The 21,570-nt window shown below is 53.4% G+C and overlaps 1 protein-coding gene across 2 annotated transcripts in view; it reads right to left on the bottom strand.

Annotated features, from left to right (window-relative positions):
* The window catches only part of AGRN (agrin), a 139,596-nt gene that overhangs the window by 101,364 nt on the left and 16,662 nt on the right, over positions 1–21,570 (bottom strand). For both annotated transcript variants that reach the window (XM_080380029.1, XM_080380030.1), the window contains exon 2: positions 17,782–18,043. In XM_080380029.1, coding sequence (XP_080236155.1) covers positions 17,782–18,043 — 262 coding nt within the window. The remainder of the gene's footprint in view (positions 1–17,781; positions 18,044–21,570) is intronic.

The raw sequence follows: 21,570 nt of genomic DNA, 5'->3' as shown, positions 1-21,570 counted from the left end.
AGAGAGGAAGGTGCTTGCATGAACACCACGCTGCAGCCAGGCATTTTACAGGTTGACGGGGCAGGACAGCCTCACAAAGCTGCTTTTCTTCCCAGCTCCAGCAGGCCCACGACCACCCCCTCCCCACTTCCTCTCACCATCCCCTCCCCTGAGGGGAGCCCCAAAGCTCAACAGTGACACCGATGAGCCCAGCACATGGGGCTTTGCTGCTGCAAAGCCCAGCTTCAGGGAGCAGGGAGGGAATCAAGGAACAATGAGCCACAAGCCTCATTTGCAGTCTGGCAATGCCACCTCTACTATTTAAGCCGCAACCAGAGCCCTCTGCCACCACATCTACACAATAATTTAAACACGCAAAACTGCCAGAAATGGAAGTTTTTACAAAGCTGAAAGAAAGGCTGTCATGTGGCAAGGCTTGATGGAGGAGCTTTGTGCAAACCACTGCCAGCCCTGCCGTGGTGAGCCCAGGGCTCTGTTCAACCGAGACACAAGAGAGGGACCAGCTGGTGCAGCACATCACCATGAACATCAAGGCTTGCCCAGGAAGCATGCAGATCCCTCCACCCCACGTCTGCTATTCACTGCTCTAGTTCACCTGTCAAGAGAAGGCTGCACTCAGCCTAGACACCAGCGTTACGCGGTCCTGCTCCAAGAAGCCCTGTGTCCCCTCATATTGTGTCTGGCCACGCAAGACATACCAGGGGGCTCAGCCTTGCAGCGCCTGTCCGGGGTAAAGTAACAGCTCTCGCGAGTGTTATGAAGAGACAAAAACCTGCGCTACCAGAAGCAGCAGGACCGCTACCACTGGCACCCCTCTCAGCCCGGCTCTCCACTCGCAGGCCAAGCCGAGCGCCTTATGAACCACCTCCCAAATTCAGCTTTTGCACACCAACAGGGGCCCCTAGAGAAGCCTGGGGACAAGCAACCACCTGAGGTCAGCTTAAGCTAGCTGGCTGATTTGGACCTTGCAGTTCTTCTGCCTTGAGTGACAGCACAGTCCAGAGCCACAGGTGAGCCCTTGGGCCACCTAACCCCAAAGATTTGGTCCAAGCAGTGGAGCACAACCCCAGCCAACAAGGCAGAGCCGTGAGCAGGAGACCTGACCAAGCAGAGCAGAATTCTGCTTTCATGAGAAGTACCTCCAGGGGCACAGGGTAATCCTTCAGCATCCTCCAAGGAAACTCTCCAGCCATACTATTCCACCAAGCAAAACAGGGCTTGTTCTGAGAGCTAAATATATGCCTCAGTCCCTAGGGATAACTCACAAACCCTGGCAACAGAGCTGCAGGAACCCTGATAATATTGTAGGATTTGCCCAGCCCTCTAAGAATAACTGCGCTGCCTATGAGAACATCACAGGAATCAGCTCCCTCCTGCCCACTACACCCCTGGTACCATGCAGAAGCCAGAAACCCGCTGCTCTGGGGCAGGACTGAAAGAACATGCATTTGCAGACTAGTTCATTATTGCCTGAAATGGAAAACTGCTTTTTCTACAGGATTAGAAGTTTCACCCTCCACTTCCTGCGGAGAACAGTGCAGCGCTGTGCCTGGTGCAGTCCCGCCCGGGTGTCAGTGGAAAATAACCAGCAGTTCTCTCCATAAAGAGATTAAGACCTTTTTACATGAACAACAACTGAAGAGGGAGGGAAGGGGAACTCTGTGGGAAGCACATGCACGCTGGACATCATGCTCCTACTCATCAGGCATGAGCTGCTAAGCCAGCAGCAGCTGCCTAGCAGGGCAGAGCACACCTCCACCGCAGCAGGGATGGCCCCAGGTTTCCCCAGCCATTCCAGGGCAGCACTACCGCTCCTTGCCGGAGCTCCACAGGCACGCCAACTCCAGCTTCACTGCAGCTCCCCACCCCACAGCCTCCTGTGGAAGGAGAGGAATAGCTCCCAGCCTTGCAGTGTCTAAGCAAGTTCACACAAGAAGCCCCCAGTAAGGCAGGGACCCCAGCTGCTTTCCAGCAGCCTCACACCCTAACCACCAGACCCAGCTTTGCACCAGTGCTGCTCTTCAGCTGGGCACCTTCCCCAGCCCATCTGAGGTGCTGCCTGCCTGGCATCCCCTTTACATCCTTTGACAGACTCCAGCATTGCCTAAATTCTCTCCAAGAAGCACCAGTACTGCAGGAAAGTCGCTGGCACTGTTAGAAGAGGTGTATGCCTCTGCATCCAGGGGTGCTCAGGGGAGGCATAGCTGGCATTCCAGGCTGGCAGAGCTCTGCCAGCACATAATCCACCTGACCAGGGCACATGCCAGAACAGGTTACGCAAACAGAGCGCACACACACGCGCGCTGCGTGCTGCGAGGGAGAGCAGTCTTGGGCAGGGAAAGGGGAAAAAGCCTGGAGAAGGAGCTGTATCTTCCCTACACGTGTAAAGGTCCTCAATCCTTCCAGCTGGGGTGCAGAGCACTCTGATCCTTCCAGCTCACCACTGGCAAGTCAGCATGACAGACATTTGTCCTTTCTGTGCGCTGCAGAGGGAGAAATAAGAGATTCAATCCCGTCTCCTCATCTTGCCCCAGTCCCCCCAGGGAACGGCACACAGCAGGGCTGTTCTGCCATCATTGCCACCCTCATCCGGGCACTGCGACCACAAGCTGGGAAACATGCTCGAACAGCACTCGCCGGGCTGCTGCTGCATCCCCCTGCCTGCCACCCCACCTGCTGTGTGGAGCAGAGCAGGAAGAGGCAGGCTGAGGATGGAGCGCTCCCCGTAGCCCACATGACATCACCTGCTGGGCCAGGAACGCAGGGTAACAGCGGCCCAGCTGAAGGGAAAGCAGGTCAGGGGGGGACTGGAGAGAGACAAGGCTTCTTAGGCAAGTTTTTGCAGCACAAGCACCTGCCCAGCCTTGCGCTGAGGAAGCCACGTGCCCGCCCTGCAAACTGCAAGCGCCCAAGCATGCACACACAGGCAGGCACGCAGGCCTCCCTGCTCCTCACAGGCTGGGGCACAGCAGGCCACCCCAGGAGGGAGCGGTGTGGGGACTGAAGCCCTGGCAGCTCCTGTACAGAGCCTGGCTTTGCACCCCCCTCCCTGTGCCTGGGGACAGCAAACAGGCAGGATGTGACAGCCGCCGCTCCCAGACTGCGGCTCACCTTCTCCTTCCAAGCCTTATGGTGATGATGCTGGAGGAGAAAGCAGAATGAGAGAGGCCACTGCAGCAGGACCAACAATCCCTCTGGTTCATATCCTGCTGCTGACAGCAGATGTTTAACAGAAGACTGCCAGAGCCAAGAGCTGGGCGAGCTTGCCTATACGCTGCACCATCCCCTGATCTGGAAAACAGCTCTTCAGGGACTTCCTCAGTCAGAACGGGCTTAACTTACACAATTGCCAAATAACTGATTGACCCACCCATCATGATTTTGCCTAATCCTTTTTCAACCCCTTAATATTTCTGGCTCTTACACCATACATTGGCAACAAATTCCTCAATTTAACTTGTCTCTGTGTAAGGGCGTCCTCCCCTTTGAGCCTGCTGTCTAGCTCCTCCACCCCTCCAACCTTTAACAGCAGCAAATTCCCCTCCTATACACGGATCTGCATCGCGCCCCTTTACGCGGACCCTCCTTTCCAAGAGAAAGGCTGTCCCAAGCCAAGAGGCCCCAGCAGCCCTCTGGGAAGAGCTGTGGGCTGCTTGGTCCTGCTGAGACACGCCGGCAGCAGCACGCAAAAGCCAGAAAGAAGCATGGTGTTTCAGAGTCGGGTACGTTACTCTTCAAAGACAAGGCTGGAAGCCCCTCTGCAGCGGGCAGCCTCTATTAGGACCCTTCCTCTCCCTGCCATGTACCCTTGTGCCCAAAGCCACCACACCTGAAGCCTGCCAGTGACACAGCAGAGCGGTGGCCCAGCTCCAGCCCAGTGGCTCCCTCCCCTCCCGGCCCAAAGCAGCAGGCACGGGGCACCATGCACTTGGTGTCCCCAAGCACAGCAGCAAGAAGCTGTACCAAGTGACCAATGATTTCCCTCCTCCATCCTAAGCTTGTGGGGATCCAGAAGTTTGGCACTCAAGATGGAAACTTAACCAACAGCAAGGGAACCACACCCCAGAGAGCTGCCAGAGACAAAGAGCAACCCATGGAGAAGGGGGCTCTCTCTCACCAGGGTGACGACCTGTCACCTGTCACCGCATCTCCATAACATTGTTTGCGGGCAGACTCACCGCCCAGGAATGCAGCTGGCACATGGGAGCTGGGAGATCTGCTGAGGTTAGGAAATGCTTCCTGCACAGAAGAGCTCACTCCTCAGCACATCTATTAAACAAAGCCACAAGTGACCTGGCTACTTATCTGAGGAACACCAGTCGGCCCTGGAAAGGAAGGCTGCCAGACAACTGCAGCTCCAGCAGCCAGCTCCAGGACACCAGGTCACCTAAAGTGCGCACAGGTCACAGAGAATCACTGACTCATTCAGGTTGGAAAAGACCTACAAGATCATGAAGTCCAACCACTACCCCTGCGCTGCCCAGCCCACCACTAAGCCACGTCCCTAAGCACCACACACTCAGGATGCAGGAGCTGTAGCTGCACACATCCTGGGCCTGAAGCTTCCCCGTACCCAAATCTACCTTTTACCCAATCCACTTAGATATACATCCTCCAAGACTTCCAAATACCAAGCTGGTGCTCTGCTTGCTGCAGAGATGCCCTGTAAGAGCTACCTGGCCTTTGTGATATGGCTTACTTGGCACTGCTGAAGACAGCCCCCAGGCTTTCATGACCCATTAAAAATGAAGAAACAGGTTGTTTCCTGCAGAGAAGCAGGGCTGTGGTAAGGGAGAGGGAGCAGCAGGCTGCAGGGTGGGGTATGGGGTAGCAGGCCACCTGAGGGACACAGCACGAGGTCACTGCATCCCCCAGGTGCCAGCCCAGGCAGAGTCCACCCCAGCACAGCCTGGGAGCAAACACCTCTCTCCCAAAGCCCTGCATCCAATCAGCCTGCCTCTGCTGCACTGGTATTCCAACCAGAAGGCAAACACAGGAAGAAATAGGAGACTTTTTGCAAGTTTTGGTCTCTGCTTAGTCTGGGACGAGTTTGTTAAGGCGGCAACCACGCTGAAAGCAGCAGAACTGCTCACCTAAAAGGAGCTCAAGTGGCTCCTCATGACAGTTTCCCCATGCAACTGCCAGGAGCTTCTACTGATCCTAGTTTATCTCTTAGATAAACAGCATCAGTTAAAACAATTTGCTCAGGGATTTTATCACTACATAAACAGACAGCCCAGCGTAACAAGGAAAGCACAGAGAGAAACTGGCTGTAAGCAGGAGACTGACAAATAAAACAGACAAAGCCCCCTTGTTTTCTCAAAGGCTGACTCCCCAAGAGCACAACTGTCCCAAATGAAACCACAGACTATCCCATGCCAAGCTCTCACCAACCTGAATCAACAGGAATGGCTCCCACAGCCCAGTCAAAAGATTTTGCTTGGATAATAACTGAGGAACAGAACTCTGTTCCAACCCCATACCGCCGATAGATCTGTTCATTTGTAAAGGTTTCGGGTACCAACAGAATGAGAAGTAGAAGAAAAAGGATGAGCCCAAATGGAATTCCCTGGCAAAATATCACTGTAGACAAGGTGGAGCCACAGTATGATCCTGCACCTCCTGTGGCAGAAAAAAAGCTCCTGCACCACGTTAAAAATGCAACTGAAAACACTGAAGAGGATCGCAATTACATAAATGGGAAGGCACACAGGGAAGAGCAGACTCCTCAGATGCTTGCCCTGGTGTGTAACTGGACTGCAGCACCCCGTGGCACACAGCCACCCCACCCCCAGCTCCTCTCCTGCTGGGTGTCTGTTTCAAATGCAGCCATCCACGAGTTACAGGATCAGTTCTGAATTTAAAGCAAGGACCTTTCTGGTCTGCTGCGCAACATCGGGCGCTGGGTTTCCCCCAGCAATCGCATACTAGCATCTAAAAATCAATGCATGTCCTCTTCTACCAGGACAGCCAAGAGAAAGAAGGCTGCAGTGCTTGATGTCGCAGGGACCCAGACAGGAGATGACCAGCAGCAAGAGACCACCCCACTCGTGCTGGGGAAGGATTCCACCCCCGCCTGCACCCCTGGGTGGTCAGTGCCACCACCGGTGCTGCGCCATCGCCCCAGCACAGCCGGGATCACCCCGCTCCCCACACCAGCCCTTTCCTGCAGGCAGGCTGCTCCTCCTACACCTCCAGCAGATCCCAACGAGCAGGGTTTCTCCTGCCAGCCTACCTGGCTGTGCTATGACTGGAATGCTGCCCTGGCTGCCCGCCCAGCTGCTGCCCGTTAGCACAAGAATGGATTAAGGTTTATCGGCAGAAAGGTGCAAGGCGGAGGGCTGGTACTGCTGGCAGGCAGTGCCCAGCCGAGCCCAGGGAAGCACCACTGGCCAGGGCTGGCTGCACGGAGGGACAGCGAAACGGCCTCCAGGGCACTGAAACCAAGGAAAGGGTCCAAAGCCACCCCTGCCCACCTACTGCCTCGGCTCTCGTGGGCGCGAGATGCACACCTCACACCGCACACGGTCACTTTGCTCCCTCCCAGGTGGTTTCTTGCTCAGCCTCTGCTGGCACCCACGGGAAACACTGCCCAGGGGATGAGGCTGGGTGAGCCCCAGCCCGCCCTGGCCCTCGGACCCCCGGGCAGAGCCCTGTGGGTACCGCTACGGGCACTGGGGTGAGGGTCCCAGCACTGCTGGAAAGACAACAGAGCAGCCCTCCCCCCCCCCCCCCCCCCCCCCAGTACCGATGGACTGAGCCCCAGGTACGGAGGCACAGCTCCCAGAACATGCTCTAACCTCTTTTTCGCGTTTCTCCTTTCTTCCCAATCTCGGATGATTTTTACGTTCCACAGGAAGCAGGAACCTCACCACGTTATGTTAACGTGTGTGGTGAGAGCATGCAGAGCTGAAAATACACCTTACAGCTCCAGCTGGTCAACTGGCTTTTTTTTTGTGTCTGTGCCCATCGCTGCCAGCTGCTTCCCAGGCCACAGGGATCAGGAAGGTCTGTCTGCTTGGGGCTGTCCTGTCTGAGGTGGGAAGCCAGGATCCAGCCCGCCCGGTGCAGTCAGATGATTCATCCAGATCACTTTTACACCCTCACCACCAGATCACTTTTACACCCTCACCACCGCTTCTTTGAGGCTGATGCTTCCTTTATAACGCAGATATTCCTTGATTTTACAGAAGCATTTGAAGGCCTGAACTGACCCAAGGCCCCCAGAGCACTGGTTGTTTTTTGTTTTTTTCCCAGAAACAGAGTGAGACATGGTGCTTCTTGGCCAAGGAGAACAGCTTCAGAGCCAAGGCAATCAAAATTTGGCAGCCAAATCAGAGCTGGCAAGCAATGTATTGGTTGATATTCCATCCTCCGCCCTCCAGTGACTTTTTTCTTCTGCAGTTTTGGGGTTCAGAAGTACTGCAAGTGCTGGAAGACCACAACTCACTCAACCCTTTGGTTACCGACACCAAGCACCTGGCAGTTTCTGTTTGGGTAGGAGCTAACACATGCCCAGCCAGGCTAAAGGCTTTGGCTACAATCCTCCACCAAACATTGCCACAACACAACAGGCTGGGAAGAAGTTTAAAGACTAGTTTTCAGAACATGAAGTTAGCCTCAGAATGGGGGGTTGAGTTCAACACCACATGGAGCACACACACCAGGGGCAAGCTGTTACAAATCAACTCTGATCATCCCTCCTGGCCTTTGGGTTGTGCAGCAGGAGGTGTCCTTCCAGCCTGCAGCTATATTTCAGAGGAATGGATAAATTTCACTGGTGGCACTTATGCTAGAAGGAAGACACGAGCTAGCTCCAGCTGTGCTCTCCTCAGCTAAAGAGCAATTTCAGTGCCTCTTCTATTTGCCTACCCTTCCAGACCAGCAAGGATGCTAGGATTTTACACCGCAGAGAAGAGAACAAGCCTAGGTACAACCTAGCAGGTGGGTAATCAGTTATCCTGAGCTTTCCCCTTCTACTGCTGGCAGCCATGAGCAGCCCACTGAGTTAGGACTCCTGAGTCCCATCCCCTGCTCGGTCACAGACTTGCTCTGCAAACTGGGACTGGACCGTATTGCTGCTTACTTACTGTACCTGTCTCAGTCTGCAGAAATGCAGACAGCACCTAGGGAATTAAATGGCTTGTTAACGTGGGCAAATTGCTTTAAAGCCTTTAAGGAAAAGATAACGGCTTTACACCATTCTCCAACAAATTCTGAGCCTCTGCACTTCCCTCTCTCCCCAGGAGACAGCGGTTTAGATGAGGCCAATTCCAACCCCTGCACGTCTGAAAAGAGTTGCAAGCTGGTCTCCATGCCTGACCGGCCCCGCTCACCTGAACCATGGAAGTGAGGACTAAATACCCAAAGAGAGGCAGTGCGTTTGGAAGCAGAGAGATCAGCAAAAGCTCCCTCAGCCTTTCCCTGTTCCCTGTGTTTTAACCAAGTATCACCCACAAATCACAGATGCCAAGGCACAGCCAGTCCTCCAGTTCACTTAAGCTAATTAGTATCCCTGCAAGACAGAGAGCACAGTGGTCTAATATTAGACAGAAGATGCACTTACAGCCCATCAAGATGACACAACATCCCTGGGAGCGTGCAGTTCTCTTCCAACATCCACTGCTATGCAGGGGAAAAAAAAAAAAAAAGGATAGGAAGAGGCAGCCTGTCATGGAAGATGTTATAGTTTGTCTCCTGAATCTGGAGAGGGGCTGCAGAGCCATTTTAACCTGCTTTTCTTCTCCCAAAAAGACAGCCCGAGAAGATAATGGAATAAGCAAACTACAGAACCAGGCTACAAGCAAAGCCCAGCTGTGAAAGAGCATCTCTAGCTTATGAACAGTGAGTAGATGTGCTGGTCCTCTTTCAGGGCAGAAATCCACTAAACCCAAGAAATCCAGCTAAATCCATGTGGCCTCAACTTGAGGAGGAAAATCCACTGCCTAGTTACTCTACGAATGACATACACAGGCTCCCCTCTGCAGCAAACACCAGCCACTGCTCCCGCTCCCCCAGCCGCTTAAAGACCCGGTTACAGCAGGTTTTGTTGCAAAACACATTTTACCAGCAGGCTCCTGCATGAGCCACAAGATCTCTGCTGCCTGACACTGCCTCTGGGATGGGACAAAGCAGCTGTGTGTCAGCACAAGGCGATGCAAACGGGGACTACATTTTACTGAGCAGAGAAAGCGGCTGTCGGGTGAAGCCGCAATATGGACCTAAGGAGACAAGGGGAATTAACAGCGCTGGGATCTGGCCAAGGCACAAGAGCTCACAGAGATACTGGTCAGCTCAAGGCCTCAGCTGTGATGGTGATAGAGATCATTCATAAAGCAACCAGCAACACGAGAAAGCGGATGAGATACCAGGTAGGCGAGGGCAAGCTGAGCAAGACCAGCAATTCCCAGGGGCTTGAGGCAGCACCAGGGACACAGCCCAGCCCGTGCCGCTCCACCACTGGCCACCCTGTTCCACTTGCCACTGCCGAGTGTAGGAAGATTAACGGAGACTGATGTGGCTGCTGGACACAGAAGAGCCAGGGGAGTAAAAAATTAGGAGGAAATAAGAAAGAGTGGTTTGAAACCTCACACATTCTTTCTTACTTTGTAGTCTTGTGCTGCAGCCAGACTGAAATTAGCCAAATTGAGTATGAATTATTGAAAGCACTAGAGTCCCATTTCCTTTGCTAATCAAAGAAAAAGATTTCAAGGAGCTGAAAATGTGGGAAGAGAAGCAGTTTTTTAAAGAGGAAAAAAAAAGAAAAAGGCATGGCTAGAATGGCTTTTGTAAGGAGGGAGCAGCCTGCAGAGCACTGTTTACCTCCCCCCCACAGCCCATCGGGGAGAGGAGGCTATCCATCCTGTCCAGGGGCACAGGGCTGCTCTGCTCCGTCCCCACCCTGGCCACAGCACATCAAAGAGCTCTCCTGCTCCTGGAAGTCATCCCAAAGGAATGCAGGATCTTTGCGGAGTGTTTAATAAGATAAACAGACCCAAGCCCCACTCTCGGGTAAGAATTAGCACAGAGCAAGCCCAGGCGGGTGCCGGCAGTTCCAGCAGACGCCTGGCAGCTCTGACAGGCAGATGCCCCTGGGCTCGCGGGCAAAGGCTGGTCCGTCCGGTGCTGCCCATCGCCTCGCCACGGCGCAGCACAGCCCAAAGGCTGGGGCAGGTCAGCTCTGTCCTGCCCACCAGCAGAGCCCAGCTCCCGGGCTTTATCTGGAAGTCAGATGAGTACTAAGCCATTTCCCTCCTATCCCTGCTGCTGACCTGCGTGCCCATACGCCCCAGCCCTGGGCTGGAGAGAGTCCACAACCAACAGCACAAACCCTGGCTGCACCAAAGGGAGAGCTCTGCCCACCTCGGGCCACAGGAGCCAGCGATTTGCAGCACAGAGAAACAGAGAGTTGAGATCTGCCCCTGCCAGAAAGGCAGAGCCACTCTGTCCTAGGTGGCTGCAAATTGGTTACAGCATTAAAACAATCTAAATTCATACATGTGACTGTCTGGCTGCACTCTGCAAGCAGCCACACCTGTACATTTAATTTACACTTCCAGCACATACGGTGTGACAGGGCTGACTGCTCCCTCCCATGTTTGATGCTGTGCAAAGAGATACAGAGCAGACGGGGAAGCAAGTGACAGGGAAGGTTTGGACAGAAGCAGTTACAGCACAGCAACACCTCTTGTTAAAGTTACAGATTTGTGGCCTGGTGACACTGTGACCAAAACCAGTATGTAACAGTTCACACTGCACAGGCTGCCTGCAAAGCCTGGTGCCACAGCCTGCGGCACCAGCAGTGCTGACCTCCGTACGTGAGCTAAAGCGGTGTGGGCCCAGGTGTAGAGAACAGGCCCCTGACCTCTCACCCAGCTGGAGGAAGAAGGGAGGGACGCAGCTCCCCGTTTTACATGGTGGCTCCAGGATGGGGTGGGGGGGGATGTCAGAGAGAGGCAAGGAGACAGAAAAGCTGCACTCAAGTCCTGCCACGTGTGGACTCCTTGATAACCGGTCAAAAACAGTTCTGCAAAGCCAGGAGATGCAAAGAGGATGAAGGAGATGCTAGAGTCAGAGATCTGCAGGCATTCAGTTTAGGAGATGCTCAGAGGGAGAGATTCAGAGCCAGCCTTGTCAACAGGAACAGTGATGCCTGCCAGTAGGAAGCATCACTGGCACCCACTCCCTGTCACCCCCGCAGCGGGATTTCCTCTTCTGCCACCCCCAGCACCACCACCAAAGGTTTCACATGCCTGCGGAGGAGCTCCCTGCAGCAACCCCCTGCCTGGGAGCACTGCAACACAGCTCTTGACAAGTCCTCTGAGCAAGGCTGGTGCTGCACAAGCATCCTGCAGCGGGAAGCACCCAAAGGAGGCTGCCAAGGACTGAGCGTGGGACATGGAAATGTTTCTGACCAGGGCCAACAGGAACTCATACTACCTTTTCCACCCTTCTACCCCATGTCTGTACAAAAAGGATGAAACTGGGAGAATGCTGCTTCCTTGCACATTCCCACCAGTCAAGAGGTAACATACCAGCCCCAGACCAGCGCTGATCAGTATCCAGCAGTTCAAGAGGAAAGCACATGGCAGAAGGATGTGCAAAGATTGCCAGAGCCCCCAGCAGCAGCTCCCCCTCCGTACCATGGCAGACGGCAAGCCATGGTCCCCCTCCAAGTTATTAGTGGAGCAAACAAAGGAAAAGCAGAACCAAGAGCACATGGCCGGGGCCCAGCACTTGTCATAACTGCACAGCCAGCACCGCCAAGAGATACACCGTCTGTGCTGCTGACCGAGAAGCCCTAGCCGATCCCATAGAGAAATGCAGCAGGATGTGCCAGAGTGGGAAGTGGGGCCAAAGAAGCCTTCCCAGACCAGTAGCCTCCCACACCAGATTAAAATTCCATAGGAATTTGCTAAACAAATCTACTCTCTTAGCTACTGCCATAAACCCATGGGATGTTTTGCATTACTACCATGCAAGGCAGGGAGGAAACAGACCCTTAGGCTTGGCCCACGCACAGGGCCCCCCACGCTAGCTGCGGGAGCGCCTGCTGCAAACACTGCTCCAGCCAGCGCAGCAGGGCCAGGGCTGCGGACAGGGCAGGCGGGCTTCTGCAGCATCACCCACGGTACCCGGCTCCATCGCCCCGAAGCGCCAGCACCTCCTCCATCACCTCCTCCATCGGCACATCCCTGCCGTGCCCAGCCCAGCCTGACATAGCAGCCCTGTGAGGAGAACTGCTCCAGCCCCAGCAGCCAGCTGTGCTGCCCCAGTGCCTGGATGGGGAGGTGGGAAGGGCTCCCCAGGAGTGCTCAGCCGTGGATTCTCTCCTCTCAGTTTACTACATCTTAGAGCTGCTGGCTAACTCTCTCACCCTCCCGAGACAGAGGTGTTGATGCTGTTCCCATTATCTTCAATTCAAAACAGATCCAAGAAGGGGAGGGAAGGAAAGAAAAACCTTCTTTAAGAAGAAACCCACACACTAACCCTCTTCCTGCCCCCTCCCTCGCCTGCTCTGAGGCACAATGAAATGCCAGGGATGGATTAAAAAGAAATAGTTGCAGGGGTGGAAAAGGGCTGCAGAGACCAGAGCATGGGAAGTGACCACAGCCCAAATCACCTAACACAAACCCATGCCAGCAATTTCCTTGCTGAGAGGAGCCCACTATGCATGCCTTACAGTCTCTGTAAGGAGTCTGAAAAGAAAATTTTGCATGGGCTGGTTTACAAGAACAAAACGTCTCAGTTCCATGGAGGCAGAGACCTGAAAAGAAAGAGGACAGAATAAAAGTGAACAGGCAGAAGACAAAACAGAATGGACAGTGGAACTCAAAGGGAAATGCTTTCAAAGCAGTCCCACTCCCAAGACGACATGGGAGAAAACATGGGAGAACCAAGGCTGCCGGGTGGATGCAGTTCTTCCACAGGAGTAATTCATAGGGTCGCCACAGAGATGAAAAAGTCAGAGGAGAGTTCTGGACTGGCTAGAATCAGAATTTCACTAAGAGCTAAGTGACATTTTTAAACATATGGAGCATCTGCAGCACACCGCACGTTGAAGACAAGCCAGAGCAGCTAGCTTAATTACAGGCATCTATATGGAAAAGAGTTTCAAAGGCCTCTGTGCTGTCCTCACAGCAGCACCCCAAGACAACATGTTGCCCCCCCCCCCAGCTGCTAGGCTGGGTGACACACAGCACCAAAGGTGACCATCCCAGCGCAACACGTCCCCACCTCGCTGCCCACCCAGAGGGAGCAGCCCCAGGCCCACAGCAGGGCTGGAGCAGGCAGCAGGGGAGCTACGGAGGAGCCCCGTGGAAGCACGAGCACAGCACTCGCCGCAAGCACTCTCAGCAGCCGGTCCAGAAAGGGTTCGAGACAGCTGCTACAGGTGCACATCGTGGGTCAGTCCTCAGCCTTGCTCTCACTGCTGGGATGATTCCCATCGGGGAGGCAGAGATTGCCCACGCTCGGCCCCCGATGCAGGCACATCCATCCTTACCAAAAGGCTTAACCACCCCCCTAACGTGGTTCATAGGCCCTAATTACCATGTCACACGAAAAGCTGAGGTGACACTGCATTAGTTAAAGCACAGAGCAAGAGTTTCTTGAAGATGTGCTGGATGCGCTGCTCTGGGATGAGGGTCTCAAGCCAGTAGCAGGACCTGTTGCAACAGCGTGTACTGACTGTACCCAATGCCAACAGGTTTCACCACACACCATACTTGTGAAGCCAACATACATGGCTTCTCCCCCGAAGGTTCAAAGTCCACACACATCTCCAAAGCTAGCCAAGCAGTCTCGGCTGGGGCAATTGCCCCAGTGCTAATGCAAATTGTGCCACAAGCAAGGCACCATTTAAGAGGAGCTCTGGGTTCTCATTAACCAAGGCCCTAACAAGGGTTTAATCTGAACTTCCTTCCACCCAGACAGCTCAGTATGGAGTCACGCAGCCCCTCCCACACTATACACACACACAAAAAAATCTTTATTTTCTTCAAGTACAGTTGCGATCAAAGTGAAACATGAGACACAAACAGGGGAACAAGCTCTCAGGGATTAGTCGATGCTGAACTCCAGAAGAGTGCGCTTGATGGTGCTGTCAGGGGAGAGCAAGGGGACGAAAGCACTGCACCTTAGCACGGAGCCGGCCAGCGCTGTGCCTTGGGAAGCTCTAACACCTGGACAGTGACTCCAGCCCTCCCCATGCAGTACCAGCATCCACAGCACAAATACAGCAAGGCTGTGGCTCATCAGGCTAATTCTTTCCCCAGAAAGCCGCATCCAGATGTCTTGAAGAACAAGAGGAAATCCACCCCCAGCACTATGCAGCACCTCGTGCTGCTCAGGGCCAGCTCCCCTTCCGTGCATTCTGCCACGGAGGCACCAGGGCAAATGTCCTTCTTCACCCAGGGACCCAGTCCAAGCCTGTGCCTCAGCCTCCCGCACAAGCCCCAGAGCTGCTCCTCAGCCTTTCAGCACCAAAACGCGCCGTCAGTGCAGAAGCCAGTTTGCAGAGCTTAACTGAAGTCTTTCATTTTGACTACAGCTGGTCAAAACATTTTTACCACAATTAAGTGTAATCAAAACACACATTTTTTACTCTAAATCGGAGCTGTTTCACAGAGATGCCCTGGTTTGAACTTCCCTCTTAAACAGACAAGATTTTAATGTCTAGGATTTTTCCAAGCTGGAGTGACAGGAGATGAAGATACTCAAAACGTCAATGTTTTTCCACGCAGGTGCCACCATTCTTCCAATTCTTTCTGCAAAAGCACTCAAAGGTTTGTTTTTAAACTCAAAGTGCAGCAAAGAGCAGTGTTCTGGGCAACTTTGCTTTGAACCCTCCTGTGGGGAGCTGATGGGTAACAAGTCCTGGAACTAAATTCTCAGGCTCAGAGCTCAGCAATGGTTCCCAGGGTGGCAGAAGCAGGTTCTCATGCCTGGGTTTGCATGGCTTCCCAGAAGCCAGCAGGCAGCTGCCCTGGGTGAGCTGAAAGGGACTTTCACAGACCTCAGGAGAGGCCTGAGCTTTGGGTAGGGCTCGAGGGAAACGGAGGTTTTGGCGGTCAATTTGTTCCATGCTATCTACAGCAAACCTGGTAGCACACAGCACACAGGATACTCGCATAACAACCAGGCTTCCGAGATGTGGGAAGAAGAAAAGCAAGTGCACTGGATATGACAAGAAAGGTGGGTTTATCAAGGCAAGGGAAACAGCTGACAAGCCAGCTGGATGCCAAAATAAGAATCACTGCATCTCCCCCAAGCAACACCTTTTGACCTCCTCGAGACACTGGTAACTCAAGGTTGCCTTGGTTTTGTAATTTCTCAGCAACACGCAGTCCGGACGGGTCTCCACCAGTTTGGAGAAATCAGGTCCACTGCACCTGGAGAGTTGCCTGTGGGCTGTTTTCCAGCCCTCCCCAGCCCCTGCTCCACATGCTGACAGCATCCCAGTGAGCCTTCAGGAAGAGGGGTCTACTTCGCTAAAGGATGCAAGCTGTGCAGCAAACAATCTTCAGAGAAGAGAGGAGTCCCAGAAAGAATCACCTGCTACCTGGCATGCATCAGGAAAGGTTAACACAGCAAGGAGGAAAGATAAACCCACCTATAGCTATACGGACCTGCAAGTTAAGTGCCTGGTAAAGGAGAGTTTAGACATGCACAGCTTTAGTGCCTTCAACTCCCTTGCACAACAGCATGGGAGCCACACCAAGCAAATCTTTCCATGATACCACATCACAGGGCATGCTTATAGACAGACACATCCAGCTACAGCCCAGTGCACGCAGGCACTTCGCACCTCTCCCCTCCTGGGACCAAGACACCAGTACTGTTGCAGGATATAGCAATGCTGGGAATGACCGTCCCATCACCACCCCAGCCTGCTGCAAAAAGAGCTGTCCACGGCTAGAATGTGTCCCCAGCTGCAACAGGTCCCAGCCCAGCTCCAGCGCAGCCAGCCCCGACACACCACTACACAAACAGGTTTGAGTTTTCCCCCACTAAAGGCAAAAGCAGGAATGAAAGGGTCCCAATTCTACATCGAATCTATAGTATTAGAAGGAAAACTAGACCTCCCCTCATCTCCCAGGGGCCTTAAGGGACAAAATCCTTCCCCACAAATGGGAACCACCCAGCTCAGCCACCCCAGCTCACACCCACTGCGTGCAAAATAAGCATGCCAAAGAACACAGCAAATCAAGTCAAAATTCTTCCTAATGTTTGCTCAGGTTTAACAAAAAAAAAAAACACACACACACATTCTTTCCCCCCCCTCCCTCTCCACTAGGTACAAGGAAGGAGCAGGACTGATACATTCCAAGTGCAATATGAGATATATACAGATACATATGTATTCAGGTAAAAAAAAAACTCCTAAAAAAAATGCCTTACAAAACCCACTTGAGACAGGCACTTCTTGTGAGCTGCTCTGCTGAACTAGCTCTCTCCCAGCCTCCCAGACAGAGAGCTCGGTCATTTACCTCTGTCAGCATTCACAGCTGGAAAAAGGGGTTATGGCCTCCCCTCTGCACATCCAAGGGGAGGAGGGAGCTGATCCGCGTGTTTATTTGTTGCCTGCACAGAATTCCTGCATTCCTTCCCTTGTTTACTCATCTGCTCTCAGGACACACTCAGATCCCAGCAAAGGGCTTTTGGGGCACCACATTCCCCCATGAGCTTCGAGCTCTTGCTGAAACACAGGACAAGCATAAAGTGGGGAAGAGAGAAGCCAAAGAATGGGTTGTTACAGAAACGTTTTCAAGGTGGTGGGGCAACAAGTAGAAGCAAGTCTCTCCAGCTCTGCTCTCCATGGAGGCACATCTCCACACCTGGAGGTCTAAGACACTATTAAAGAGAGCACATATGGGCTGTCTTCCCCTCAGCTCTTCCCAACAGCTATGTTGTTACACCCACAGCAGCACTAGTAACTCGGCCATCCTCTTTGCCATGGCCACGTCAGCACTCCTCACATTGTCCCACAGACAGCTACAAGTCAACTCACCTCATCTGAGCTCTTTCGGGAGCAGACACAAAGGTTCCAGAGAGGTTAATGTACGAGGGATACAGGGCTTCACCACAACAGTTCAGAAGCATGCCTCATACCCCCAGAAATCACCCAACTGCTTGGGCTCAGCTTGGTTCTGACTTAGTTATACCCTGGAGAAGCAAGCTTTACCCCCATGCAGAACTCAGCTGGCTTCTCAGGACTCCGCAAGGCTGACTTGGCAAGCAAAGAAGCTAGGGGTGACCACCACAAGGGACATGCCTTCACCACAGGATTAACCCATTAACTTACTAGCTCTAAATCCATGGGAGGGGGGGATACAATAAATCTAACTCAGGTGTGAGGAGTCTAAATTCCCTGGTAAGTGCTTGCCACAGATTTGTGGCAGGACAGGACTTGCAGTGGGGATGCTCCCAACCACACTGGACTCATTGCACAGAGGACTGAGAACCTGCATCAAATCTGGAGCAAAGATAATATAAAACAACTTTGCTTGGCTATACCTTGGTTGCAACCACTGCCTCTGACAACCAGGTCAACGCCAGGCACTGTCCTCATGACAAGTGAGTCCACAGAGCAGTAGGACCCTGCCCTAGACAGATGTAGCAGCAGGACTGATCAGTCTCATCACCAGCGAGATCATTTGCCAATCAATCGTTTACAAGCTAAGAGCACAAGGTGGCCAACAGAGCCAGGGCTTGGCTGCTACTGCATCTGCATGCCCAGAGCACCCCAGGGAAAGCCAGGCACCCACACTCCAGCCTCACCTTCCACGCAGTGCTCCACCTCCTCCAGGTTGCGCAGCGTTATCCGCATGAGGCTGGAGTTCAGCATCAGCTCATTGCGGTGTGCTGGCCACATGTACTGCGGGGCAGGGTTGACGAAGAAAATCCGCGTGTCCCCAGTCGAGACTTGATTGTCACAGATTAATGGGTCCCCGAAGCCACCGATAACCACTTTGTTCCCACCATCCAAGAGGATCTCGTGAGTGACGATGTCTTTGCCTTTCAGATAACGCCAGACTCTCACCTTGAAGGAGAGGAAGAAAGAACATGTGAGACCACTTCACAGCCACAGACAGTTGGCACTTTCTGGCCTGGCTAGATTTTATCATGTTGTCACAAGATGCACAGGAGGGGTTCACAGGCTGGCAAAGCCTTCCAGCAGAGCTAATTTCATTAGACACCCTTCTAAAAGTACAAAATGTGTGGGCAACCAAGACAAAAGCACGTACTACTCTTTCTGCCAAAGCTGCTCCCAGCTCTCCAGCCCAGGCACTTGGCACTGCTGGCCCTGTCCCCACACAGCCTCGTGGGGAGCAAAGGGGGACAAGACTCGTGTCACAAGGGGCCCCTCGGCCAGGCAGGTTCTCCAACGAGGGACAGAGACCTCTTGTCCCCCAGGGCACACCTCTCCCCTTTGCACTGGGACACGCTGCCCTCGGTGCCGATACCCAGGATTTGCCTTCAGCTGTGCCCAGAGCTGCTACCAAGCGTGCCACCGGCCCAGTCGCTGCTGTGGGGATGCCCCACACCAAACCCTACAGCCAGCCACCTTGACTAGCCTCCCTGGAGGCCCACGAACCAGAACAGCCCACCTCCTTCATCTCATCACTGACTGGGGAGGGCTCGCCTTCCCCACCCCAAGTGCAAACACCCAGCAAGCCCCGGCACAAAGGGGCTGGCGGCGGCAGAAATGCCCCTTTCCTTTGTTCGGGCAAGAACAATAGCTCCAGATAAGCTGCCGCTTCTCAGCGGACACTGGAGAGCCACCAGCAGGCACGGCTGCTACTCGGAGACCCAGCGACCAGCCCCCCGCATGGTGCAGGGGAGCCCGGCAGGGCCAGCAAGGTGGGGGCTCTCCCGGGTGGGAGCAGAGCAGGGGTGGGAGAAGGGACGAGCAGATCCCGCAGCCTCAGCGAGGCAGCTCAGCTCGGACCAGGAAGGCTGCTCAAGAGTTCCCCGGCAGTAGGAGAAGCCTCTGCTGCTGTTTTGCCCCTGCTGTATGCAACCAGTGAGACTGAGGATGAGCTAAATCGACTTCTTCCCTCCAATATTGTTCTAATCTTTACGCCCACAACAGCCATTCCAGTTGCCACCTGGTTATGGCTGGGAATGCTGCTCTCCAACAAGGGACACCGCACTTAGCCAGGGGAAGCTGGAAGAGACTCAGCCAGGAAAGTCATTTATATTAAAAAAATATTCAGAACTGACTCAGTCCTGCCCATTACTAATAAAGAATTCAAATTCATAGCAGGAGATTCTGGACTAGATGCTGGGACAGAAGCGAGATCCAACTCGCCTACCACTGACCCTTTCTACATAGACGAGCTGGGACCCCATCATCTGCAGACACAGGGTGAGGGACACAATTCAAGCCCTATCAAGGGCAGCATGCAAGTGTCAGCCTGGCCAGAGGAACCCCCCTGCCACTCCCAGGCAGCATCATTCAGGGTGACACTCCAGCTGGTACAGCTCTCCCAGAGATATCCTGACTCGCAACAAAAATCTCAGTGAAGTGCACCAAGGGAGAAGAAAACACATCTGAATAAAAAAACACCTTGAAGGGAACATTAAGTGGCTGGAAGGTCCTAACTGGGGAGGACTGCACAACAAGCACTGTCCATCCGTGGGGGAGGCTCTGAACAGGAGCACAGGAGCCTTAAAACAGGGGCAGGAGGAGGCAGGCAGGTTGGGTGAATGGAAGAAGGGAATTTTCTGGCTCTGAAAAGCCACTGGTACCTTGGGAAGACAAAAGGTAGAGCAGATAATATTCCATGTAGAAGTGTCAAAGGTAACTTACGTTACTACAAAGACTAAAGAAAACCTTTGCCTTAGCAGGCTGGATTTGCTAAAAAATGTGGAGGATTTGGCAGGAGGAGCCCATTTTCCTTTATTTATCCAAACTTCAGGAAGAAAAACAAGTTCTGGCTACAAGAGTTAGCCCCACTCTCCCCATCCCACTGCCAGCAGTGCTATAGCAGTCTCCTTGGACCTCTTTGCTGGCTCATCCCCCTGCCTAAAACCAGCAAGATCTACACACAGCTGCAAGCCAGCCCCTCTCCAGCAAGCTACCCCAAACAAACCCCCACACAGCAGAGAAGAAGCAGCCCTAAAATGGCTCTAGTGCACACGGGACACCAGAGACATGTCCCCATCCACGCTCATCATGACCCTTCCAATGGGTCAGAAATCCTCCTGCTCCTGCAATTCTACTGCAGGGGGAAACAGGACACAGAGATGAGTTGTCGAGTTGCATGTAACAGGAACAGCTCATCAGAGAGCTGCCTGAGGTTTTGGCTCGGAGCAAGGGCGTTTCTCTAGCAAGGGTGGCTGCTGTAGTGCATGGGTATTACTGTGACCACAGGCATCCCAGGCCCGGCATGCTCAGGGCACACTTTATCACGCTCTGCCAGCATCTCCCCTCCTACTGCAGCCCAAGCGCCCAGTCACCTGCATTCTCCAGCCGTCTTCACCACCCAAGGAGCACTCCAGCACACAGCGCCAAGACCAGAGCAGTCAGGGAGGTGGTGGCTCAGAGATAAGGGGGCTCTTGATCCCCTCTCTGTGACTCCGAAGGGAACACCAGGGGCCGAGAAAGGATGCTCGCAGGAAGGTGGGCAGACGGGTCTCTCCTGCCCTTGAGGGACTCCAGGGGCGGCAGGGACGCAGGCAGTTGTTCACACTACAGCTTCTGTGCTTGAGGGACTTGTTACAGTTGAGAAAAGCACAGAGCACATATTATCCCCCTTGAGAATGATCCATTTTTATAGTTATCTGCAACTACAGCTCACTGGCTTCTGCCCTTCAAGTGCATCACGTTCCCCTCTGGGCTTCCTCAGGACTGTTCAGACAGAGAGACTCTTATTCTTTGCCAAATACCTCCATCCCATTGCTTAGTGACTACAGAAGACACACACACACACACACACGAAAGATCTGACACCACAAAGTGCAAAATAAGAGGGTAAAAACATTGGGAGCTAGGGGGAATGCAAGTCATGACTTCTAACCAATCTTGCAATTTTTTGAAGCCCTCACTCCAGAATTTCAGTGGTGTGAGCTCAGCGCTATCTCAGTCCCGATCAAGAGGCTTCAAGGTCCACAATGATTTTGAGCAGAACTCCCACACACCGTCCCTGCCATGACCAGGAGCAGGCAGCTACAGGTGCTGGGGCAAGGGCATCGAGCCATTCCCACTGCCACAGGAGCAAGCAGGCTGGGGTGAGACACCCCCTGCTCAGCATGAGATTCACCTGTTGAGCTGAAAAAGGGAACAAATTCAGTGTTGCTTGTACTCTACAGGTGCAACTGAAGGTTAAGAATAATGTTTAGGAGCGTATTTTGTTCTCATATCCTCCTACTTCTCACACCTTCTCCTTAAGGCGTAATATTTGCCTGCCTTGCAGAAGGCCTCTGGACCTGACGGGTCTCAGCTCCTCCCACAGCCCAGCAGGTCCCGTATGTTAGAGAGGTGAGCCCTGTTCTCCTGCGTACCCAAGATCAAAAACCATCCCAGGACTAAACACCACTGTGACAGATCCTCTCTGGAAGCTG

The sequence above is a fragment of the Falco punctatus genome (assembly GCF_963210335.1).
Source record: "Falco punctatus genome assembly, chromosome: 3".
NCBI classification, from domain to species: Eukaryota; Metazoa; Chordata; class Aves; order Falconiformes; family Falconidae; genus Falco; species Falco punctatus.
Note: the sequence above shows the minus strand (reverse complement) of the source record. Positions and strands in the feature narration are given on the sequence as shown.